At 31.4% G+C, this 23,056-nt stretch overlaps 1 protein-coding gene across 2 annotated transcripts; it reads right to left on the bottom strand.

The window, feature by feature from the left end:
• Nucleotides 1-1,133: 1,133 nt before the first annotated feature.
• On the bottom strand, nt 1,134-11,176 carry LOC133673347 (uncharacterized). Of its 2 annotated transcripts, XM_062094082.1 has the most exons (14): nt 10,603-11,176; nt 10,447-10,515; nt 10,242-10,346; nt 9,618-9,686; nt 8,736-8,879; nt 7,802-7,849; nt 7,162-7,268; nt 6,956-7,027; nt 5,844-5,895; nt 4,358-4,899; nt 3,585-3,794; nt 3,338-3,458; nt 2,197-2,279; nt 1,134-1,759 (listed from the first exon to the last, which is right to left on the bottom strand). In XM_062094082.1, the coding sequence occupies exons 1-13, from the start codon at nt 10,984-10,986 to the stop codon at nt 2,208-2,210; spliced, it is 1,995 nt and encodes a 664-aa protein (XP_061950066.1). In that variant the 5' UTR covers nt 10,987-11,176; the 3' UTR covers nt 1,134-1,759; nt 2,197-2,207. The 2 variants fall into 2 exon arrangements, with proteins under 2 accessions (XP_061950066.1, XP_061950067.1); XM_062094083.1 differs by lacking the exons at nt 1,134-1,759; nt 2,197-2,279; nt 3,338-3,458 and having other exon boundaries at nt 3,585-3,774.
• Between the last annotated feature and the right edge of the window lie 11,880 nt (nt 11,177-23,056).

Here is a 23,056-nt window from a genome sequence, read left to right as displayed (position 1 = left end):
CCCCTCTTTTTTATCAACCCTCTTGTTTCTCTACAAAAATTAATTTGAGTTGATTTGGTTAATTGTAGTAGATACTAATATAATTTGTTATGACAAGATGGACACTTGTTCTGACATGTATTAGAAAATTCCAAATTTACCTCTAAATCAATAAAGATGCAAGGATACTTAAAGACTTCTGCTTTTATATATATATGATATTTAAGACTTCTGCTTTTATACACACACACACACACACACACACACACACACACAACAAAACTGTGTGAAGAAATGAAAAATAAAAGTTTATTTATAAAGTGTTCTCTTTTTATTTATTATATTTATAAATTGACAAAAATATCCAGGAATTAAAATGCAGGTGAGCACATTTAAGCAAGGCACTATGACCGGTTTTTAACATGGTTGCTGAAATGATCTCCACTTTTTAAAGAAACTCTTTTATATCGTCCTTTTTGTTTGTTAAGTATATTTAAGAGCACATCTTTCACGTAAATCTGATGGACCATCATTTTATAGGGCTCGGAAAGCACGTAGGTTGACAGAGATCTAGAGGGTATTTGAAAATATAATCGTGATTATGTTTTAAAATATTTTTTACTTAAAAAAATATATTAATAATATTTTTTAATTTTTAAAATTATTTTTAAAATCAACATATTAAAATAATTTAAAAATATCAAAAACATATTATTTTAAAATAAAAAAAATTTAAATTTTTTTAAAATACTTTTAAAAAACACTCCCGAAGTCAAAGCCAAGCCAATTATTTTTATTTTATTCTAATTGTACTTCCTTGAGAATATCTGTTCCATCTTGACTTTTATTTCTGAAAATCCGTTTTTGATAATTTAAATTACAGAAAAATACATACCCTAAGCCATAAACTTACATATATAAAGGTGAAACACACTTTTTTTAGTTTATACATAAAACCCCACCCGAGTTCAGCCCGTATTATATTATGATACTTTTTGTTTACAGCGAACGTCCATCTTCGGATTCGTTTCAAATGCTACTGCGTAGCACAGCTAGTTTTATGATTTATGGACATGATAATTACTCTCTCCCACAAGAAGATTTCTTTATCAAGACAAACACAACGGGTCAAATCATAATTTCTACATAATTAATTAGACAGATTACAAACTCTCTTCTATTCCTTGAACAAATTCCTCTTCATTGCATCATTTGCTTGATTGACACAAATAATGTTTTTCTAGTCAATTTCAATCTTAGAACATTCTTACCATGCACAGCGGTTCGCCACTGGAGTTTTGCTCAGTACACTCACCTGAATTGCCCCCATCTATCCTCCTGAGAAGCTTGGTTGCCAACCCCGATTCAAATAGGTCAAGCACGACCATGCAGACTTCTAGCGCTCACCTCCTTGACAACATGATTTTTTTTCAAGTCTAATTTTCCAAGTCTTGTAACGGTCATATCTCAATAGTAATTCTCACAAGAAGAAATTAGATAGAAAGAAACCAAAGAATTGAAATCCAGTCAAACTTTGATTTTACTAACACCTAATTATGTACCGAGCCACAACCGTGAGGAAGCATCAGAGCAGTTATGACCATTGATCCACTTTTAAGAACGTTCTTGGAACAATCAGCTCTATACCACAATTGGTTTTATTGCTCCCCAAGGACTGCAGTCAGAATGTACAGCTAGCTTAATCGCCATTGCGCCATAACATGACAAGCACCTCCACAAACGGCAAATGAAACAAAAGGCACTTGCAAAAACGCAAGACCTGCACAGTTATACCATGCAAAGCAAATGATTAGGAAAAGCATTGAAGAAAAATAAAATAAAATAAAGGGGGCACTCTTCGTTCTTTGCATGCACTATAGTTGCTGTCTCTTTTCTTTATCTCATAATCAATTCTTCTTATAAGGCAACACAAGTAACATTTTCACTGAATTTGTCGAAGATCTCAAGATTATTCTTCCTTTTTTAGTGCATCCAAGTGTTCTCATTCATGGAGTTGCCAACCCAGTCCAAGGAGCTAGGCAGTATCAGTATCTCCATGCAGCACTCGTTACGGTCAAGCACTTCGAGAGACAGATTTGGTCATGTTTTGACAAAAATATATTTTAGAATAGAGGTGCGGTATAACAGCATGGCATCAGATCCTCCCTTGAATATGAATTATAAAGTCTTTTCATCATGGCTTTTTTTATTGCTTACCTTCAACCAAATCATGATGGTTTTCCATCACCACTCTTCAATACCCACGCAGAACCTTTGGATTCGCATAAATCAGTCATGACCTGGAAAAGAAAACATGCTTCAATCACTCAAGCTATGAAAAGTGCTACTGAATAGATGGCTGCAACTTCTTATAGATGAAATCACTAATTTCATCCTTGTTGTAACTACAAGCCTCACAAGTCATAATGCAGGCCAACCTTCAACAACATTATTTTGGAATGAACCTATTTGATAGTAATTTCTGAGTATGGTTCATGGAATGATTACAGGTCAACAAAATCTTAATGCCAAATTGGTTTGGATAACAAAATAATAAACAGATAAACAAAGGACAGAACAAGGTTATAAAGTGTCAGTAGAAGGATAGGCTAGTTTAATTTTTAAGAGGTTTTTATTGTGGTTTAAGTTTTAGTCCACACAGTTGAAATCAACAGAGTAATCTCTAACAATTCACAGTTGTGTAATTTGAGTCCCCGTGCAGTCTGCTTCCAGTATTCCTCACATCAGAGGGACTATTATATTGCTTTTAGAATCACAGAGGCTAAATCCCATAAGCACTAAAACATCAAAAACTCAAAATAATAATAATAATAAAAATAAACAGATAAAAAAATAAACATAAAAACAAAATAAAAAATTGGAAAACACAACAAAAAACTGTGAATAGCCTCAAAGATTGCAAGCTTTTCACGTTTCTTGCACCATGAAGCAGGTAGCAACCTAGGGAAATGGGAGGAGACAAGCAACTTAACTTACAATACTAGCAAATTGCCAAAAAATAACAATATGATTTAGATTTTTCTGTCATAAGACATCCCCAAAGTTGTTCTTCTCTTGTGCCACCAGATAACCTAGAACCCACCTAATCTTTTTATCATCTACAACAAAAACAAATGCACTTTAACACCCCTTAGTTGCTACCAAGAAATTCTGGAAATGTTTTTAAAATTCTGGCTACTTCCATCAAAGCTTGAGCCCTTTTCATCCCTTTTAAATTATAACACATAAATAATCTTTAACCCTTTAGAATTTCGAAGAACAATATGTAAACTGGTCACCACAAAATGAGATTTAGGTGGCATTATCCAATCTATTAAGTTTGTCTTACATCACTGACCTTAATATATTCACTGTTTGAAGGCTCCCTCTTAAGCTCAAGCCTGGCTGCTGCTTGGACCTCTGACTTCTTAATGTTCGCATTTGGTCCTCTTGCCAGAAAAAGCCCAATTACAACTTTTCTGCTAGGGAGAAGCAATTATGAGAAGTAGATAATTATTCTGGTTAATCTTATTGCATTGTATTTACACATAAGCCCCATAAGACCAGTGGATTGACAAAAGAAAAAAAAATTGTATATATATAACCTCAATGGATCAAAATCTGGGTGTTCTGGTGAAGACTTCAAAACATAAAAGCCATGAATATTAGTTGCGACTTCACTTATGACTTCTTGAAGTTCCTCTGGAGGAGCTTCAGCACCAGAGGCTGCAGCTACTGCAATTCTAGGATCTGCCTTTGGAAGAGTAGACTGAGAGATGGCCAACTGTCGCAAACCTTGGCAAATCATTTGAAAACTGTGAGAGAAGAAGCGTATCATTATACTTAAGTGAGTGAAAAAGAAATTCTGAGAGAAATTTGTCAATCTGTAACAACACAGATTTCAAATGAACTAATAGTGTTCAAACCAAAAGGGAAGCTAGTGCGATATTGATGTCAAAAAGAAATTTTGACAACACAGGCTGGTATTATGGGTTAAAACACAATCTATTGATCTCTTCTACATTCATATCACGTGGAGATCACTCATTTAGAGTTATTCATCAAGAGACTTATAGCAACCTACAAAACAGTTGCACCCAAGCCCCTGGCTTGTTTTAACCTATAAAACCACTGAGAAATTCTTTCTCCAGAAAAAACAATTAACCGCCTCCAATGGTAGATGAAAAATTAACTACATATCAAAGTACCACATTAAACCCATGCAGGCCATTAAACTGATGCAGGCTTCCAAAGGTATCGATGATTAGAAATACTGTTTCAACTGCATATTTGTTGGAATATGAGTAGAGAAACATGCATGCATGCATGCACACAAGAAAGGTGTTAAATAGCCAGGAAAAAAAATTGAAACCCATACCTGCAAACCTTGTGAGTTTGGAGAACTTTTGGCAAGGCCTTCCGCAGAGCTTCTCGAGTTTCATCTGTCATGGTTTTCTTCGGCTTTGTTATCACATTCTTGGACACACTTTTTCCAGCTCGATCAAAAGCAGCAGAAATGTTTTTTCCCATGACTTCCCAAGCTTGTTCTTGCTTTCTAACAATGTCTGGGTACAGTTCTACAAACAATGTATCCACATTTTCTTTGAACTTCCAATCCTTAAAGGAAGGCCTTTCAACAGCAAATATATTCAGGAAGCTCTTCAGAATCAGAGGCTTCATTGGGACATTAAGTTCTGAAGGGGTGACCACCAAACTCTTGCTAAATAAAAGAAGTATGTAATCTCTAGCTGCAAGTTTAACCTTTTCAGTTGGCTTTGGGTTGGGAAACAGTAAACTCGTTTTTGGCACCCATAGTCCTTGCACTAATTGCCCATACTCCTGAAGAACTATTAAGAGATCTTCAATGGAGTCATTTGGAATAAGATGCCTAAGAGCAGCAAACCGATGAATTGGAGGTCCCTATTAAGAATAACAGTCCAGAATTATCTAAAGAGAACAAACAATTGCTTTCCAAATTGAAAACAAATATTTCATTATCACAATTCATCGCTTCAAGATTTTCTTCCAAAAGCTGAAAAAGCATAAAGGAAAAGGGAGTAGAGGTACAGTTGAGAAAGAACACAAAATTGTCTTGACTCCATAACTTTAAAGAAATACTAATGTAATAGATTAAAACTTCACAATCCAGTTGGGAGCTTCAGAGATAAGCAAATTTGATGCTCATACTCTGGTGGCTCAAGTTCAATTGGGATAGGAGGGGAAAAATTTTAAAAGGTTTAGGTTTCAAGTGGAAATTTTTCTTGAGAAAACTGTATGAATGCTGTACCAAGATCAGAAAGAAACGTACTGTATATTATTGAGCCACAACAATTAGAACCACATCCCAATTGAGCGACAAAAAATGTAAAAACGCTCACCCCATCAACAATCTTCAACCAAAAAAGACAAACAAAACAAAAGAAAAAAAAGTCCACAAAGTGGAAACCATGAATCCTTATAATCCAGAAAGAGAAATGCAATCCTGGATTTGGATCTGGATGATGTATATACTCAAACTGGGCAAGTAAATGTTCTAAAGGACACCACAGACATGAATGCATGGATTCATTTAAATAACTAAATCTGTTTTTCAAATACCCATCTGGCCATTAGTCAATAAGTGTCATCTCGAGAAAAGAGAAAGAAGTTAAAAATAAGAAACAGAGATGTAAATCAGCAAACACGCCATGCTTCTCACACACATTAATGTTTCTAAACAGCTGGCCAAAATTGCACAACAATTTACAAAACAAAGACACCAGTACAATCAAAATTCCGCCACATTCATTGGCTGGCACCAACTTCCAAAGCATCACTATATCATATAATGGAACACAGATATACAATATTGAGTCAGAACAAACCTCCAAAAACAGCCTCTTAATTCGTTCTTCCAGAGGCAGTGAAAGCAAAACCCTGTAACAACATCTATTTACACTTAAAAAGCCAATAGCGCAAACGCACAAAAACAAAATCATCGGTTGATGAATATCATCTATTATGATGGAAAAGAAAAACATATACATGCACCCTAATTTCCATCACCATCACAGGTTACTGTGACATTAATTCATTATAAAGTAATGAAAAATAAGAAATGGTAGTGAACAGAACAGTTGAACTCCATAAGCAGAATACAAGTTAGATCTTGTGTCCAAGTCTCCCATTAATAATCTTGGGGCAGCAGAGAACTTACACAACCACTCACCAAACCACCACAACATTCAATTTGCACTAGCTTTCTTTACCTTTTTATTGTATTGTTATCCCAAGGTTCTATTTTACACCTTATTGCTGCCTCTTTCCTTGATTTCTCGGTCCAATCATTGTAAGGTTCAAATTATCCACTTTTAACATGGCATATTCAAATTTTCACAATAAAAGAAATATAAAAAATTTCAAAGTGAAAAAACAGTGCTACACTTTTGTTGTAAATGCAACTTATGTAATTGCATATCCTAAACAATGTTATCGTGAAGCCAGTGAAACAAAAACGCTACTTGAAATATAATTTTTCCTAACTTCATTCTAAAACAGAATGACCAAGTCAATAAAGGTGCTCTGCAAGGCCTCTGAGATGCATTTCTTGCATTGTACGCATGCATGACAGATCTATGAATTTTTTACATGTGCCAATATATGCTCATACATATTTTGGAGCATGCATAACACATTTGACGTAGGACAGGGTAACAAAAAAGATAGAAGAAGCAGAATCCCCTATAGGAGAGGGATTAAATAGAAGAGAGAAAGAGAAGGCAGAGAAGAAATCTCTAGTAACCTAAACTAAGAAAAAAGAAAATTCTAGTAAAATATTAATAATTATAATAACAAAATCCTAGAAAGCTATCTAAATAATAATAAAATTCTAAACATACTAAACTACAAACAAAGGAGTAAACTTTCTCGTTCCCATACTGCATCAACCTCTGATATTGAAGATAGAAGAAATATGAAATAAGAAGGGTGACTGCACCTTCTTGAAGGACCATTGAGTTTAATATTGTTGTTTGATATCCCAGGACACAAGGAGCTCATGTAGTCATACCTTCATATAAAATCACATCAACTTGTAAGCAAATTTGGTGCTTCCGAAAAATAATCTTAAAGTACATGAAAGTTTTTGGAAAAGTTGCTACAGGCCTAGAGTTACAAATAAGATAAGTCATAAATAAACCGTACGGGCTCATTGCAAACTCAATGGTAGAACTTTCTGGTGCCACCATGTTCTGTAGATATCTGGAAGATAAATCACTTTTTGAGCCATGGTACTTCAGAGGAATCCAAGACTGCAAGAACATAACCAATTAAGAGAACTGCAAAACAGTCCTAAGTAGTAATTTTACTTTTCAGCGTAAAATTAACTAAATGATTGAACAGCTATAATAAACCCACTATGAAGCAAAGCACTTATGCGTCCAACAGATCATCTTTCTTTATCCAATGCCTAGTAGTTTCTCCCTAACACCATCCTACCTAGGAAAATTCCAAAACTTTTCAGCTCATCTAAATATATAGTTTCTTTCATCAGTAATTTTTGTATTCCCACATGCCTACACATTATTCCAATTTTTGAGTAAAGTTAGCGGGAAAAAAGAGAAGTTATTTACAAGATAAAAACTTGCACATAGCAAAAGAAAGTTGCCAGTTTGGAATGAAAACCATGTAACCCAAAGAAAATGCCTGGGAGAAGAATTGCAGTAACAGAAAGGAAAAGAAGCATCACATCTTCAATTTTTTACTTGAATCCAAACTATGTGGTTATAACTAGATAAATGCATGTTAAGTTTCAGTTGTAAAATTGCACGCTTAATTTGTATACCTCCTCAACATCTGGCTTTTGCTCATTTCCTGAACTCATCTGCTTGCTCTACACCAAACATAAATAAGGTTTGGTGCTTAGGAACTGACAGGTTATGAGCATAAATAAAAATAATAGTAGTAACAACAACAACAATAAATAACCAAAAGCTCTCAATAATTTCTATGAAATCCTGGTTGCCTTCAGTATTAAGGCATACATACAATATGAGAATAAACACATCACATGTGTGTGCATACAAGCACTCGTGTCTCTCAATAATTTCTATGAAATCCTGGTTGCCTGCCGTATTAAAGCATACATACGATATGAGCATAAGCACATCACATGTGTGTGCATACATGCACTTGTGTGTGTGTGTTCTATCTACAACCATTCATTTATGCACTACTCGCTAATGTGTCACTGGTGATGTAGGTGGTCCTTTGTACTTCAATAGGTGGTTTAAAAAAATAACGAAAAAGTGATTTGATTAACAAACACCATCTAATCTGGACTACATTAGCTAGCTGATTAATCCACTCTTTGGTCTTAATGTGTGAATCACATCCAGTTTTTTATCTTTTGAAGAGAATTTTAAAAGATTGAAAAGGGGATTATAAGCAAACAAGGAAATTGAAAACTAAAACAGAGTGTAAGATTATTGATATTCAAGGTATTTTAGTCCATCAAAAGTTTTAAGGAATTCATGCTTTTTTATATCATGATGCAACAGATATAAGTTAAAAATGCTAGGAAGCAAGAACTCAAGCATAAATGATGTGCATGAAGAATTTAGTTACAAGAAGAAAAATGCTTAAAGCAAGAACCATATCCATGTCACCATTCCAAGGCAACAGTAGACCAGGCCAGAGGCCCCACAACAAACCAAGGCATCCTCTGCTTGATTACTTTTATTTCACAAAAGCATTCAGAATATGAAGAGAGAAAGAACCTGCTTCTTTGGTAGACCCAAGGGTTTCCCCTCATTGGAATCTTCTCCACTTGTGGCATTTTTTTTCCCTTTAGAATTACCAGAACTTAGATAGTCCATTGATGGCCGAAGCTGCACCACTGCATGAATAGGATTCAGGTGTAACTGCAAGTTTGGAAAAAAAAAAGCCAAAGCCTCTTAGAACATGTTATCTGTTAAAGATAGTTGGAAAACAAACTTAGAGCAACATTATGCAGCAGAGTACTGATGGTACACTGATCACTTAGTTGCACATACACGCACACGCATACACTGGTGGAGCATACTCGAGAGTTTCCTAGCAAATTAACAACACTACAAATGTAGAGGGAGAAACAAAGTATGTGAAACTGGATGGATACCCACATAGATGAGGGTATAGATACATTAAATAAATAAAAAAGTACAGAATAATATAAAAACCAACCGTAAAAATGTTTTCTAGCACATTATGAATGACTAGAGAGAAACTTATAACAGTTGCTCAAGGCAGATAAAAGAAACACTGATCACTCATCAAATAAAAAAAAAAGAGCTCGATCATAAATTTATGAATGCTGTCCAGTATCCACCAATCAATAATAGATCTCACAATATTCAAAGATAGATACATTAACAATTACTCTTATGCCTCAAGAACAAATGCAGCTTGTATTGAGTTTCATGAGAAGCAGAACTTCTATCCCTTTTCTTTCCCGTCATAAAATGTCATGAGATGTGTATGATGCAGAAAAATAATTTTTTACAGAGCCATCACTCCCCAAGATTACAGAAAAAAATGTCTACTACTAAGTTGTTTCAACCACATTGATGAATTAAACATACTATGTTAAAGCAAATAACAGGAGGGTAGGACAAGCATACCTTATTACCTATAAGAACCCCGACAGCATACCCAGTAGCAGGAGGCGGCGACCATGAGGACGACAAAGTCTAAAGAAAACCACAAATCATGATACTGTATTAGAGTATCGAACAAGTACATAAGAAGTTACAAGGAACAGAAAAGGTTACAGGGACATCAAAAACCATAACAAATGTGTCTCGGGAAGAAGAAAAGAAAAGAAACAAATAAATAAAACAGCAGTCATCACCAGCACTAAAAGAACCAAAAAAATAAATATTTCAGTAAACTGCAAAACCATGAACTAAGAAAATGAACTGTACCAGAGATGACATCTGATCATGTCCTGAATAACAAACACCTGAAACACACCTCACTACAAAATCAATAGAGTTCCTACGACATGACTTTCAAGGCACCAAGTTTCTCATTAACAAAACCAAGGCACTCACCTTGGTGAAAATTTGGCAATACATCAAGAACTTATGATCTGCCCAAAAATCTTCGCAGATCACTATTTAAAACAAAAAACTACCAATAATGAAGCCTAACCCTGCCCTTTCATTCCATGTTTAAGCACTGAAGAAATACCATACCAAAATGAGCCTTTGACCAAAAAAGAAAGGGCAAATACAGAGGCAAACCTGCTTTTTCATATTCAATCTGCTAGCAATATCAGGGTCATAGTTTTTAGTATCATCAATAGACAAATCAACCTCCACTTCGGTGCTTTTAGGTTTCACTCTAACCTAAAAAAAATCGAAAATCACCATTCAATATCTCCCTTTCCCCCTCACAATACAACAAGAAAAAGTCAGCAATAAACCCTAAAAAGGTAAAAATATTAACCTCTTTACATCTTTCATCCAATTCATACGGTCTCCAACACGGCCTCAATGGATATTGCATTACATATAACTGCAAAAAAGAGAAAGAAAAATTAAGTTCATAAAATTACTGTTAAAAGAAAAACTCCACTCCAAAGAGGAAGAGAAAAAAGTTCACCTGAGTGTTGGGGTCGACGGACGGAGTGTAGTAAACATCAATTTCGCGAACAACCACATCATCCTCATCCTCTTCTTTATCAACATCCATTGGATCATTTTCCTTTACAGCCGCTCCTCTCTCTTCTTTAGCATCAATTTCCATCTTCACATTACCATTGGAAACCCCCGTTTCCGTCTTCGAAAGCGTATCATCAATTTTAGGTTTAGCATCTTCGGCTGTGTTAGAAACTGAAGGGTCGGGTTTTGGTGCCACCGGTACTGATTCCTGAGGTTCGGGTTTAGGTTTAGGTTTTGATTTTGGTTGAGGTTTCTTTGAAGTTGGCGCGAATCTGCTGGGTGGTTTTCGTACCTTGCTCGGTTCGTCTAGGCCGTCCAGGTCCATAGCAAATTACTTAATTACTTCACGGTGGCTCTGGGTGGTCGATTGTATTGGCCTAGCCAGTTGGTGGTGTTTAGTAGAGGGAGAGAGACAGAGGCAGTGGAGGTCTAAAGTGAAGTGAAGGTGGACGCGGTATATATAGTTCACGGATGAGGGTGGACGCAGCAGCGTCAGGGAATTGGGTGAGTTTAGGGCATCTAGAACCTTTGCGTTCTGGGCACAGACAATATATTAGGGCAATATATTAGGGCCTCTGTTGGCTCGAATCCATCAAAACATTGGGCCTACTTAAGTAGGTGCGATGAAGTTTTTCTTATGTTCTGTGATACCTGGGCCAACTTTTAATATTTTGTCTGCCTTTTCAATTTGATAAAAACAGAGTACTCAAACTATAATTTTGTAAAACCTGGATGAGCCTAACCGGTTATCTGGAGCTCAGTTGATGGAGCTTGAATTGATTTAAAATGAAGAAAAAATTAAAAAAAAAAACCTGATTGACATGATTAAAAATTCAAATTGACCCACTAATCCAGTCAAATCCTGACCCTTAATATATTGATTTTTTAAAAAAAAATAATTAAAATAACATTGTTTTAATTTTTTAAAAAAAATATAAAAATCAACCTGATTTGATCCCTAGGATTCGAGCATTATTTTGGATCAACCTTCCAACCAGATTTTGCAACTATAATTATAGAATTCATGTAAATTTACTCCTTACTCTTTAATCACCGGCTAACTCATTTGAAATACATGCAATGACAATGGAGTTAAGTTCTCTCTTTCTCTTTCTATACCTTGTTTTTAGAGGATTGAGTATTGTTAATTCAATTAAATCTAGTTGTAGTTAGGTTTAAAGACAAATAAGGGTTTTTTACATTGTAATGTTTAGCGAATATTTATGTATAATAAAAATATTATGAGTAATAAAAAAAAATTTCAATTTAACAAAAATGATTATTTTTTCATAAAATAAATAAATAAACAAACAAATGTTTAGATTATTTTTCTAGACATGTTCAGGCATTTTATATAACTAAAAAAATAGAAAATATTAGCCAATTCATAAGTCTAATAAACATGCTCATGAATTTAAACAAACTTTATCAAAATTTAGCTTTATTGAGTCATTTATAAAATATATTTCAAAAGGATTCCAGTTTTTACTAGAAACGACATATGATTACACCATTGTTTTTGAAACTCCAGTGACATAACCAGCTTCTATTGACCATTCAACAACAATTTTTGAATGATTTAATGTGTTTTGATTGCATGTGATAATTGTAAAAAAAAAAAAAAGCTAAAACTGTGTCTTTGCAATAATTGAATGTTTTTTTTGTTAAATATTAGGTTTAGCATAATATATATATATATATATATAGTATATTTTTCCTGCAATTGATTCCTTATCAATTTAAGTGTTTACTTCAATGCCAGATATGTCAAGTAGACCTCCAAGACATGGCAGGATGCAGAAGGGACGTGAAAATGTGAATGCTCAATTTTGCAACAAGAGTGCCCATCGGGTCATGATAACAAGCTTGACTCTTTAACTCTTATGCTCATTTCTCCTCTCCATTATTAATATCAAAGCTTCAGGACGGTAAAAAGTAATTACAACTTTTGCGATTTTACATCTCAGGTCAACATGCTCTTGAGTAGGGTAGAAAAATAAGTTGTAAGTTTTTTTCTTTTTGGTGGTCGGGGCATCGTTTTTTTTAAAGTGTTTTTTTAATATATTAAAATAATATTTTTTATTTTTTAAAAAATAATTTTAATATCAATATATTAAAATAATCAAAAAATATTTTTAAAACATAAAAAACGAATAAAAAATAAAATAGAACTGGGGGGGATTGTTTGTGCAGTCGCCGCCGTAATACCGCTTGATAATGAAAAGCACTGGATCATTCAAGCTTTGAGTTTGTTGTCCCTTGTCAGATGCCTCTAACTCTTTTCTTTTTTCTTCCTCGTTGTGGACAAATTGTTGCTCCACTGTTGTCCATGTGATACCAACAAAAGTTTCCTACATGCTCTGGAGATGCCATATTTCACTGGAAATTGCTGGATTTTTTTTTCTTTTTGAAAATAACATGTTTGGCAGAAATAAATTGCGGAAAAAAGTAGGAAAATAGAATGGTTCAATTGGCTGTGACACTTCCCAACAGGACAACCTTCGAAATTTTATTTAAAGGTTTAATTAATTGTGTTATTTTGACCGTCTTTAAAAATATTTTTTTAAAAAAAATATATTAAAATAATGTTTTTTTTATTTTTTATTAAATTTATTTTTTACTTCAACACATCAAAATAATTTAAAAATACTAAAAAATAACTTAAAACAAAAAAAATTTTAACAAAAAAAAAACCCAACCTAAATTCCAAATAGGGTCTTCGATCATATGGCACAACCACTTAAACTATGTTATTCTCTTAATTTTTTTATTTTTTTTTTGCATAAATGTGCTAGTTTGCAAATTACTTTTGCCAACTATGGTTTTTTTTTAAAAAAAAAATCGATTTTGATTGCTTTGGTGTTTTCAACCTGCCTTTTTCTTTATCTTTTCTTACCATTTTTTAATTTCTGACCTTGGTATGCCACAAGGTTTACACTGTATTTATTTTTATGGTTAAAAAATGTTTTTGAAATTTTTTATTTTATTTTAAATTCATTTTTTATATTTTAAAATTATTTTAATGTGCTAATATTAAAAATAAAATTTAAAAAATAAAAAATAATATTATTTTAATATATTTTTAAATAAAAAATACTTTAAAAAATAACCACCACAACATCACGAGAACATGATTGCAGCAGTACTGCCACAGCTGACAACTGCTACTTCCTGGTGTTAGAAAATAATATAAATCTTATCCTGAGACCTCACCCAAAAAATTAAGCTATTGGGTTGAGATAATTTTTTGATATGGTATCAAAGTCTTGATAACTAAGCGGTCCCGAGTTTGAATCTCATCATTTCTATTTATTTGATAAAAATTAAGCACAATGTAAAGTAGGTCTATGCAAGTTTCAAGATTAAAAGGCTTTCACCTGAGAGGATGTAATAAAGAATAATATAAATCATATCATAGGATCTCACTTAACGGCTTAAACTTTTGGATCGAGATGATTGATTGACACCTGGTTTCGGATGCAGTGAAGGTTCTCTTTTTTCTCTAATAAATGGAAAATTCTTGGCATCATTGTACAAATATATATTATATGCAGTCATATTATGTGCATCATTGTGTAAATCTTCATGATACATTTGGTTGCTGCAAAATCATTGTAACAGGAACAAAGTGGGAAACATGGCACTGCTTGTCCCTGTCGATACCGTGAAAAGGAGATGGAATCACCTTTTTCTAGTTTGATGTCTACAAGTTGGGAACTCATCAAAAAATGGGAGAAAGATGGGAACTTGATAATAAAGAAAGAGATATTCACCTCTCCTCCTCCTTTATTCCTGATCTACTTAGAGCGAGAAAAGAAAGTGTTATGAATGAGTGGCCATTGACTTGTAGTTTTCCATTAGGCCATAGCTGACAAGATCATGAAAACAAAAGGAGGGCAAAAAATGAGAAGTGGGAAATATGGGTGGGAAAAAGCTTGTGACCTTCTTAACAAAGGCAACCGCACTACCCTCAACCAAACTTCCCACTTCTTCTCTGTGTCTGATTCGAGGGGGGGCCGGTAGAGCTCTTATACCATCACAGGGAAAGGATATATAATGGCTTAGCTTTCACCAGGAAATGTTGCATGGTGTTGATTATATGTTATTTTCTTCAACATGATTTTAATTATCACATGATGCGATTGTGGCCAAACTGGAAGTTCTAATTGATCGTCAGCAAACAGAAAGTATAACTCCATTATTGGAGACAGAAATGTTTATAAACAGTACTGCCCATCAGCAGGTGATTTGAACCAGAGAATACAGTAAGCCTGGTCAGATACTTGATCGATGTTGTGTTCTGTCATAGAGTAAACCAGAGAATACATATATAGTTGAAATGTTTTGTGAAGAAAATCTTCTTCCCATCATCAGAGTGATTTGAAATATTTCCAGAAGGAATATATGGTCATTATCATCATCGATGCCCTCTATTCACCTCGGCATGTGAAGGTAACGTTTTTTTGATGATGGAACTTTTATTTATTTATTTTTCTGAGAGATTTTTCTTACGATGAAACTTGGAATCTGATAAATATTCTCTCTTTAGGGACACAGGTAAAAAATACTGTCTTAGAAGAAATTAAACACGCCAAAAGCAAGTCCCGAATATCTCATTGTTCTTTTCAAGAAGGGCTCCATCTCCTGAATCTTGCACTGTAGGCAACATCATCCATAGATTGAGAGCACAATTTGAAAAATTCAGATTAATTCTCCATGCAGCAATATTCAATGCATTAGCGTAGAGGCATCCACCGCCTGCACTGAATAAAGAACCACACCACTATTATAACAATATACGTTTGCGTGATTTAATCCAACAAGTTTCCAAGAAGTTACGTGTTCATACCATCTATTTTTGGGTACAAAACAGCTTCAAGACCATTTTTTTCTCAAATAGAGCCCTTCGGGTCTTCCTACAGCAGGGAAAAGAAGACCATATATAGAGGTCCTTATCGCTTGTGAAGTATGCCGGAAAGAAGAAATAAAAGTGAATAAAGCATTAGGCCATTGCCGTCTGAAAAAAGATGGAGGGGCCCATAATCAGCCTAAAAATAATGGAGAGTTTGAATTAAGAAAAAAAAAAGAAGACGAAGAAAGGGAAAGGCATGCTAAATGCCAAGTCAATGCAAGCGATGATGGAGCAAGCAGAAAAAACATGCCGGCTTTTTGGTTGTATCCGTAGTTCAACGCCTCAACCTCCTCTCTAAAGCTCAACCTTATCGTCATTTGCTTACAGGGAAAGGCAAATCATAGGGTTGGAATAAGATTATATATACTCCAAAGTCTAATCTCTAATCTTGCCCACTCACTAGAACAGATATTTTCTCTTCTTAAACTAGTTTAAGCACATATCTCAAGACAATATTGTATCTCATAGCTATACCCTATGATCATGATATAGCTATACCCTATGATCATGATTTACGAGATTGTTTGGAAATGTGATAATAGTTGTTTTTGAATTATTTTTTATTTTAAAATATATTAAAATAATAATATTTTATTTTTAATATTAGTATGTTAAAATAATTTAAAAATATAAAAAAATATAATTAAAAATAAAAAACAATTATTAAAACACTTCCAAAACATAATATAGTCGCACCCTAGTAACCCTACACATTTTTAAAAGATGAAGCAGGAATTATCCGTGCACGCCAAGCACATCAAGTTTTATCCACGGATGGGCCCAACTAGCTACCAACTCTTGCCTTGATAATTAGATGCATAGCAAAAAAAATAAAAAATAAAAAATCGAGTTACCAGCTCTTTAACTTGTTGGATTGTAAAGGATACTTTTTTACAAGGGCATTGATTGTGTTCAATGGAATATTGGAATTGTAATCCAAGCACTAGGATTGGTTGTTCACGTCAAGCAGCCATATAATGCGTGCAATTGACATAATTGAACTTTATTTATTTTAGTTTGGGATAAAAAGGGATGAATGAACCATGCCAGTCATGTAACTTTCTCGTCCAAAAGGATGAATTGCTCAACCGATGTTAGTTAATAAAGTTCGACATTTAACCTGAGATAACTTTATAGAAAGCAAAATAAAATCAATTATTAAAATAAATTTCCAACAAACCTAATATATGATAAAATAAAAATTAAACTTGTTGAACCTGCAAATTAAATTAACCAACCAAACCATAAGCTTTATAAAGTTTAATAAGATAATTTTTTTAAAAAACTAATTTTAACTATATAAAAAAATATAAACTATAAAAAATCAAGTTTAATTAAAATTAAAAAATATACTTACACTCCACCAAACCAATAAATCAGAGCACCTTAAATTATCCAGACAAACTCTTAAGTTTTAACATTTCTGGAAATTGTTAGATATTTGAAACTTGTACTCCTATCATCCTGTTTTTATTTGAGAAAGTAGTATTATTCGACATGTAATGAATAATTAAAAGTCTTTTAGCATGATTGAGTTGACGCGCGCGTGCATATATATATATATATATATATGGACTGAGAAGGGTATTTGGGATAGCAATAATAATTATTTTTAAAAATATTTTTTATTTGAAAATATATTTTAAAAAAATTAACTTGAAAAAAAGAATTAACATTTTTTAAAATTTCGGTGGAAACACTATTCCAAATATACATTTAATATGTTGGATGCTGAGTTGTAAATCCAAGATTGTGACGTCTTTTCTTTTCTTTTTTCAAACTCCTTTACACATGGGATTTTGCTAGAATCCGCCGACTTCATCACCTAGAGATTGAGTCTCTGTCTATGGATCCATGATCCACAGTATAATGTGAAATCTCATGAACCCTCCTAATTGTTGGTGCTGCCATTTAATGCAGAGGTATCAGTTCTAGTGTTTATAAATGCATTTAAGTTTGTTAAGTGTGTTTAATTTGAAAAAAATATTAAATTGATGTTTTTTCAATATTTTTATGGTTTCAATTTATTAATATTAAAAGTAAAAAAAATCTAAAATAAAATTATTTTTATATATTTTCAAATGAAAAATACATATAATATAATACTAAAAACATAACGTCATGAACCTTGTTGCAGCTGTTTACTCCTAAACACTAGTTGTGTTTGTTTCTTAGAAAGTGGTTTTCAAGAAGTCACTTTCTAAACTTTCTTGTGTTTATTTATTATTGGAAAAGTTGGTTAATGAAAAACACTTCCAGGTCAACGGAAAATATTTTTCAGTCGAAGAAAAATTTGACTTGATTTTCAGGAAAGTGTTTTCCTTTTATTTTGGGCAGAAAACACTTTCCGGAAGTTGTGAAAAATTTAAAAATGTCATATTATTTGCTGATTATATCAAATTTGGTCCTCAAACTTTTGATTGCTATATATATTTTGTTTTGAATATTTATTTTTCAATTTCATACCTTAGAATTTAATTTTTATATTAATTTTGGTCCTTATTTTTATAATTATTATTTGCTTTTCCCTTATCGTTTTTTAATTGAAATTTTTATCTATTAAATTTGGTCCTCATTCTTTTTATTGTTACTTATTTTATTTGAAATAATTTATGAAATGGTAATTATCATTATTTTAATTTTTTCATCTTTCAGTTTTTTTATTTTTTAGATTTGATTTCTATTATTTTGATTATTATTTATTTTATTTGAGATAATTTATGAAATTATATATTTTTTTTTCAATTTCATTCTCATTCAACTTTTTAATTTGTAAGATTTGTTCCTCATTATTTTAATAAACTTGAAAAAAATAAAACATTAACAAGTTATTTTCCATGATATAACCAAACACTGAAAAATATTTTCCAACTTATTTTTCATTACATTACCAAACATCGAAAAATAATTTATTTTTCCAAAATTCACTTTTTTAAAAAAAACTTCTTTTCAGAAAAAAAAAAACAAAATCTAAAACAAAAGACATTTATTTTATCCAAACTCACTAAAGCAGGATTTCCTTAGGTGGATAACCCTATTGAAGGTGAAACTCCATTTGAATTCTAATTAATTTAGATAGTGAATGGTATCAATTACTTTTTTAAAATATTTTTTTATTTGAAAATATATTAAAATAATATATTTTTTATTTTTTTAAATTTATTTTTAACATCAATACATCAAAATAATCTAAAATTATAAAAAAATAACTTAAATTCAAAAATTCAAAAAATTTCAAAAATATTAATTGACCACAAAAACAAACAAATATTACTGGAGTGCGTTAAGATGGAAAGGCAACCATTGCAAATTTGTGTAAATGGTATTCATGTGATGAAGAAAAGAAATTCAGGATCCAAGACTTGGGCCAAATATTTTTTAAATGAATAAAGATAAATAATTACACATGTTAAGAAATATAATTTTGAGAACGAAGGTATATTGTTTTCTTAATTTTTCGAAGAAAGATGACCACGGGCCTCAAAATGGAGTTACTTATCAAAATATATGAAAAATAATCCATGCCAATCTAAGATTTTTTCCCATCATTTCAGTCAATGGGACAAACTCTTTCTAGCGTGTTTGTCGATTGCGTTTGACACTAAGTTTGAAAAATATTTTTAAATATTTTTAATTTTTTTAAAAATTAATATGTTTTTGATGTTTTTAAATCATTTTAATATAATAATCTTAAAATAATTTTAAAATATAAAAAGATATTATTGACATATTTTTTCTAAATGAAAAGCATTTTGAGTGTGATTATAATTGCTTTTTAAAATGTTTTCCGTGCTAAAATATATTAAAATAATGTTTTTTTATTTTTTTCAAAATTATTATTGAGATTAACGTATCAAAACGATTCAAAATATAAAAAAAATTAAAAATTAAAATTTTTAAAAACATCATTTGCACCACTTTCAAACAACTTTTAAAAATCTAAAAAACACCAGAGCTTTCCAAGTTCATTATTCTATTATAACTTTAAGAGGGGTTTTTGAGTTCCAAGTAACTATTAACTAAACAGGTTTAAAAAAAGATGGCAAGGACGTATTCTTTAAAATATAATTTAAAACTAGAGGTAGATTTTACGTGGGGTCGTGGTATTGGTGCCTGGGTACCTCGAGTTCGAAACAGACACTTGATGTTCTTGATGAACTTTCTTGAGATGGTGGTCGCAGCAAATGAAGATATACAAAAAAGCAAAAACACACAGAACATATCTATACTTTGGTATAAATGATGTTGTGTTCCAAGCTTCTCAGACAAATTAATCATTATGTACACATGTTATTACATGTATTTGTGTTTTAATCATGGCATCACTATTGGAAATCTAATTAAAGTACCATTTCATGCACAGGTTGCAGACATTTCTGTTTATTTTGTGAAGATCAACCGTGAAAGTTCTCATCATGTACACTCAAGTCAATTAATCTATTATCATAAATTTTTGCTTTTGCTTTTGCCCTGTAAACCATGCATAATTAGTGTCTGTCATCATGAGGTATAGTATCGTTCTTCTTGTCTACTATTAATTAATTTCTCAAGTTAGTATAAAGAATTTTGATGCAAAGATTTTATGCAAATCGATGAAGATTGTGTCGGTCAATTCATTTTCAATCTAGTATTATATGAGTATCACATAATACTTGTTAAATAACCATTTTAATTTAAAAATTTAAATTATTAGATGAGGTTGCAGGATATAATTTATATTATTCTTTAACACACCCCATCAAGTGAAAGCCTTTTAGGCTTGAAATTTGCACAAATCCACTTTACCTTATGCTTATTTTTTTATCAAATAAATAGGGATGATAAGATTTAAACTAGTGACCACTTGGTCATCAAGGCTCTGATACCATATCAAAAAACCATCTCAACCAAAAAACTTAAACTATTAGGTGAGGTTTCAGAATATGATTTATATTATTTTCTAACCATGTTTGTATACGTTTGTTTGAATTAGGATATATCTTTGAATATTAATGTTAAAAAAACAGATATCCAATTACATTTTGAATATTTAAAAATCTTGAAACTGTAAAGTAATGTGTGAGCCTAGTAATAATACTTAATACGGTGACACGTTGACTTGGTTATACACTGAATTAGTAAAAAAAAATTATTTTTTTATTAAAATAATATTAATTTATGATTTTTTCAAGACAAAAAATCAAAGATTGAATTAATTTATATCAACTAAGAGTTAATCATTTTTATATGACTCGAGTCTTTAGTTAAATTAATTTTTAATTCGAGTTTTATTAAAAAATTAATGTAATATGTCATGGAAGCAACATTTTCTATTTGAATGTGAAACATACAGCAAAAAGTCCAACAATGTTAAATACGTAATGCTTAGTACCCTCAAGCATTCTAGTTAAGATTGTAAGAAAACAAGCCTTTCTATTTATTTAAATTAAAACTTATATACTTATTGTACGGAACTTAAATGCATTTGATGAAGTCATAAAAACCTTGAATTGATTTGGGTTTTTTTAATGATTGTGTCTTTGGTTGAAGTGTTTAGACTAGTTGTTACCTGCTTTCTTAAAAAAATAAGTTCTTTATCTCAATAGAAAATATTTCAATATTTAAATTAGTAAATTATAAGAAAAAAAACTATAATAAAAAGAGTTAGAGCTTAAAAAAGTGAATATCATGGACTTATGTTCCATAACCTTGAGTTGTTTTGCATGTTTATCTAGTAATTAAGGTATTTATATTACTTCATAAAGCTTGAAGTGGTAAGAAATAATCATTGAGAATAATTGTTTTCCCCTACAAGTATTAATAAAATAAGTTAATTATTATGTCTTGATGTGTTATTGGTGAAAATGTTAATACTTATAAAAAATCAGCGAGAAAGGTTATCTTAAAAATAAGTTGATGAAAGATAATTATTGACGAGAAAAACTGATGTTATTATCTGTAAATTTTATTTTTTAAAAAATAAATTTAATGGGTGATATTTTGTGTTGTTTTTTCCATATCAATTGATGTTATTTGTCACCTGCTTTAGTAAGATAACGTTTAGCAAGTGTAAAATTGCTGCTACCTGTTCTGCGATGAAGGGAAATTGCGGGACTTTCTATTTCACCATCTGAGTTTTCTATGCGTGTACTGTACCCTCACTCTAGCCTATTAGTTTATGATCTTCTCAGCTTGCCTTTGTTTCTTCAGATTCACAAGTACAAAGTGTTTGTTTATAAAATATTTTTTTAATATATTTTAATGATTTTAATGTAATAGTAAAAAAACTAATATTTTAATAGATTTTTAATTAAAAAAATACTATAAATCCCAATACCAAGTACATAATTAGCTTTCCTTATAAAAACGCGAAAAGAAAAGATAACTCCATGGACAACAATTAAAAAACATAAGCCAAAAAAGGCCACGTGTCTTGTTAAACCTGTAACACATGTAATCCACCGCATGCCCCTTTCTGGGGCACTGTTCTCTATTCATGAGGTTATAAAACACAGTAAAAAAACTGGAAAAATCAGAGTGCAAAAAGGAGTTACCAATAAAACATGCCCAGTATCAGCTATCAAACCACGTGTCAAATATTTGTTGGCCAGAATACAAAAAATTAAAATCAAGAAAAGGGATCGTTTGACTTTTAATAAAATCTTAAAGTATGGTCAGTATCTTGTAATAGATGTCTTTTAAAAAGTTTTTTTTTAATATATTAAAATAATTTTTAAATTTTTTTTAAATTTATTTTGAACATTGATATATCAAAATAATTTAAAAATATAAAAAAATTAATTTTTTAAAAAATCAAAATTTAAAAAAAAACAAACGATTTCTTGCAACAATTGACAACTCCCGGCCCCTTCCACACTTTGTCCTAGAACAATCACAAAAAGAATTCGAACACTTCACAAAACGACAAATCCGCGGTAAATCCTCCTCCTGTTATAGTACACTTGGACATGAGGCAGCATCAATAGAAGCCTTACCAGTTAAGTATGATATTTGTTTTTTTTTTTAAAAAAAAATTCATCTTATATTTGTTTTAATAATTTTGAATGCATACAAATCTAGCTTTCAAATTTATTCGTTACAGCTTATTAATATTAATATTGTAATTATCATTGGGGCTCAATTATTATTAATAACTTTCTGGTCAAATCTATTATTTATTATAAAAAATTATGGAAACTAGAAGATTCAAGTAACTCATGAACTTGTATTAGTAAAATTTTATCTAATTTCAAACAATGATACAGATGCTTTGTGATTATCATAAATTTTTTAGTTATAACTTTACTTTCATTAGTTATTTATATAATATTTGGTTAATATATCATAATAAAAAAAATAAAAAAAATAGATAAAAACGAGTTTGATTATAAAGATGAAAATATAAAATAATTTTTTAAATAGTTTTAAAGTTAATTTTGATTTTTTTAAAACTAAAATTATATAAAAAAAACATATTTCGTTTATCTTTATTGTTTAGATCAAT

The sequence above is a fragment of the Populus nigra genome, chromosome 14 (assembly GCF_951802175.1).
Source record: "Populus nigra chromosome 14, ddPopNigr1.1, whole genome shotgun sequence".
Lineage (NCBI taxonomy): Eukaryota > Viridiplantae > Streptophyta > Magnoliopsida > Malpighiales > Salicaceae > Populus > Populus nigra.
Note: the sequence above shows the minus strand (reverse complement) of the source record. Positions and strands in the feature narration are given on the sequence as shown.